This window comes from Fonticula alba (assembly GCF_000388065.1).
Source record: "Fonticula alba strain ATCC 38817 unplaced genomic scaffold supercont2.3, whole genome shotgun sequence".
Lineage (NCBI taxonomy): Eukaryota > Rotosphaerida > Fonticulaceae > Fonticula > Fonticula alba.
Window position 1 is genome coordinate 2,339,951 of NW_009242973.1, and position 3,194 is coordinate 2,343,144.

General features: G+C 69.1%; 1 protein-coding gene across 1 annotated transcript in view; it reads left to right on the forward strand.

The window, feature by feature from the left end:
- H696_02277 (hypothetical protein) overlaps positions 1–3,194 on the forward strand; it is a 10,164-nt gene extending 6,970 nt beyond the window's left edge. The window contains exons 4-7 of the mRNA XM_009496180.1: positions 156–811; positions 976–1,357; positions 1,611–2,345; positions 2,519–3,194. Of these exons, the coding sequence (XP_009494455.1) occupies positions 156–811; positions 976–1,357; positions 1,611–2,345; positions 2,519–3,172 (2,427 nt within the window). The 3' untranslated portion in view covers positions 3,173–3,194. The remainder of the gene's footprint in view (positions 1–155; positions 812–975; positions 1,358–1,610; positions 2,346–2,518) is intronic.

Here is a 3,194-nt window from a genome sequence, read left to right on the forward strand (position 1 = left end):
CCCCCTTTTTTTTTCTTTCCCGCGGGCACATTTGCCGGGCATGGCGCTGTCGGCGGCGCATTGTCTCTTTTCGTTCCCCCCCCCCCCCTCCCTTTCGACTGACCGAGCATGCGGTTTTCTTGGGACCGCCTGTCCTTCCCCGTGCGATGATGCAGCTGGCCGACATCCTCACCCCCACGCGGCGATTCATCGCCGAGGAGACCATCGCCCTGCTGAAGGCTCCGCCCACGGACCCGCCCACCGGCTCGGGCCCGGTGTTCGACAAGCGCCTGTACCTGTTCAATGATCTGGCCTTGTTGATCCATGTGACCGGGTCGTCCGGCATCGGGGCCAGCCCCTCGGGCGATGAGCAGCTCCGCCTGCTGGCGCGTGTGCCGCTAGAGTGCGCCTCGGTTGTGGCCTGTCCCGTGTCCGACCAGGGCCTGCAATTGGTCCATGCGGCGCATGCGGTGTACTACATCATGTTCACCCGGGCGCCCATCTGCGCGCGTGTCCTGCCGGAGATGATCCGCCTGGCCGAGGAGGAGGTCGAGCGCAGCGCCTTCGAGCGTGAGGCCGGCTTTGCGTCGCTCGATGACGGTGAGGATGAGACCTTCGATGAGGACCTGGTCAGTGAGGGCGGCAGTGATGTCGTGGATCTGGACCAGGAGAGCAATGCCCGGGCAGCGGCCGCGGCCGCGGCCGCTGCCGCCGCCGTTGCGGCTACCTCTCTCGTCGCGACGGCCGAGTCGCCCGATGCGCCAGGCCCGGCGCCGGTCGCCTCGCCGGTCCTCAGCACCCGGACTCCGTCTCACAGCTCGGTCCAGTCAGCGTGCGTGCCAACCGTGCCGTCCCATGCATGCCATGGTTGTTGTCGGGCTGTTCCTCCTGTGTGTGTGTGTGTGTGTGTCTGTGTGTCTGTGTCCGTCCAGCGGCTAACGTGTCTCTCTTGCTCTTTGTGGATTGTTTTTTTTCCCTCCCTTGCCCCTTCACCAGCACCAGCTCCTTCCAGACGGCCGATGCCGGGTCTGCCTCGGATGACGTCCCCGAGTTCCTGAAGGTCCGGAGCCAGCTCCGGCGATCGGTCTATTCGGCCACCGGGCCGGACACGGCGGCCGACATGCCGACCTCGGGGCCTCCGCCGCTGGCGGCCAACCTGACCGCGTCGACCTCATCGGCCGAGGAGCCGGCCCCGCCGCCGGACGCCACGGCGGCCAAGGCAACGGATCGCCCGGCGCCGCCGAGCATCGAAGCCACTGCGTCCACCGCCGCCGGCACTTCGCCCTCCTCCATGAGCCCCTCTTCGAGCCCCTCGTCGCCTCCTCCGGCTCTGGCATCGCCGCGCACGCAGTCCGGCTGGTGGTCCTCCTTCAAATCGGTGCGCGGGGCCCATGCTCGGTGGTGGGCGACAAGGCCTTCGGTGGTTTCCCCCTCCCCGTCCCCTGTCGGCTCGCTTGTTCTCTCCCCCTCCCTCTCTCCCTCTCTTCCCTGACCTTTCTCTCTTCCCCTCCCCCCCCCCCCTTTGCCCTCTGTTGTCCGTCTCCCTCTCTCCCCCCCCACCTCCTTCTCCTCCTCCTCCTCCTCTTCCTCCCCCCGTGCGTGTGCCCTCGGTCGCCTCGCGTGCCGAGCAGATGTTCAACTCCTCCGAAACCATCCCCACGGATGAGGCTGCCGCGGCGGCGGCCGATGCCAAGCGGGCCAAGAAGCAGGAGAAGCTCGACAAGAAGTCCGGCAAGAAGCGTCGGTCCGGCGTGCCCGCCATCTCGGACCCACTGCCGGCTGGAGCGCAGACGCCAGTGCCAGCCACCCCTACCAGCGCCGAGGCGCCCGCCCCGGGCTCCGGCAAGGCGGGCGATGCGCCGGTTGCCGCGTCCGACGTCGGCGTCAAGGCGGAGGCCGCGTCGGCTGCCACCGCAGCGGCGCCGGCCACACGCTCGTCCACCGCGCCGGTGGCCGTCAAGTCGACCGGGGCCCCGGGCCCGGGCGATGGCCTGGCAACCGGGATCGGAGCGATGGCCACCATGGAGCCGCGTGCCAAGCCGGTGGGGGGTCCTCCTGCTGATGCGGCTGCCGCGGCGGCCGGGCGGCGCCCCGTGTCGGAGATGATCGCTGCCGTCAACCGCCGGGCGTCCATCAGCGAGAGCAGTGGCCCTGCTGCTGGTCTGCAGCGCAATGAGTCGTACCGCCGGTCGATGATGGCGTCCTCTGGCGGCACCGCCGGCGGCGTGACTGCCGCATCCAGTGGCGGAGCCTCTCGCGCTGCTGCAGGTGGCACCCCGGCGGCGGCGGCGGCGACCGTTTCAGACAAGACCATCACCTCTCTTGTGGCTACCGTGGCCGAGGGCGATATGGCCGACAACCTTGACGTGCGTTCTCCTCCCTTGCGTCCACCAGGCATCCTCCTTCTTTCCCGATGTCCCTCCCGGCAGCTGTTCCGTGTGTCTCGGCCTCTTTCCCGCTGGCTAATTCTTTGCTCCTCCCCCCCCCCCTCCAATACGGACACGGACACGGACACGGACACGGACATGCGCGCACGCAGACGTACATCCTGTCGGTGAATGTCACCCATGAGGACGGCAGCAAGAACACCCTCTCGGTGAACAAGCTCTATCGGGACTTCTATGCGCTGCATGTGGCCCTGGTCACGAGCTTCCCCTCGGAGGCTGGACGGGTGTCCTCCTCGCGGACGGGGCGCACCCTGCCGGACCTGCCCACGCGGCCGGCGACTCTCATCGACTCGCAGGAGAGCTTCAGCGATGTGATTGGCCCACGCACGCGCAAGCCTTCCATGATCGGGGGGGATGGGGCCGCCGGGTCGGACGGCGCCGCCGCCCGGCCAGCCATCACGCACCACCAGCGCCTGGCGCATCGGCGCCTGGCGCGCGATCTGAACCGCTATATGCAGGTGGTTCTTGGGCACCCGGCCACCGTGTCGCTCAGTGCCCCGGTTCGGACCTTCCTCCTGACGCAGTCCGGTGCCGTGACTCCCGGTGGCGTTGGGCGGGCAGGTGCCTCGGCGGCGGTGGGGGCTTCTTCGGCGGTGGCCACCGCCGCGTCGCGGGCTCCCAGCAGTCCGCTGGATGATGGCGCGCCGCAGCGGCCGCGCGCCTCCTCCCCCCCGGCCGAGGTGGCTTCGGTGGTGGCTCCGGGCAGTATCCGTTCCAACCCCTTCTTCGCCGCCGATCGCCGTTGAGAGAGAGGGAGAGAGGGAGAGA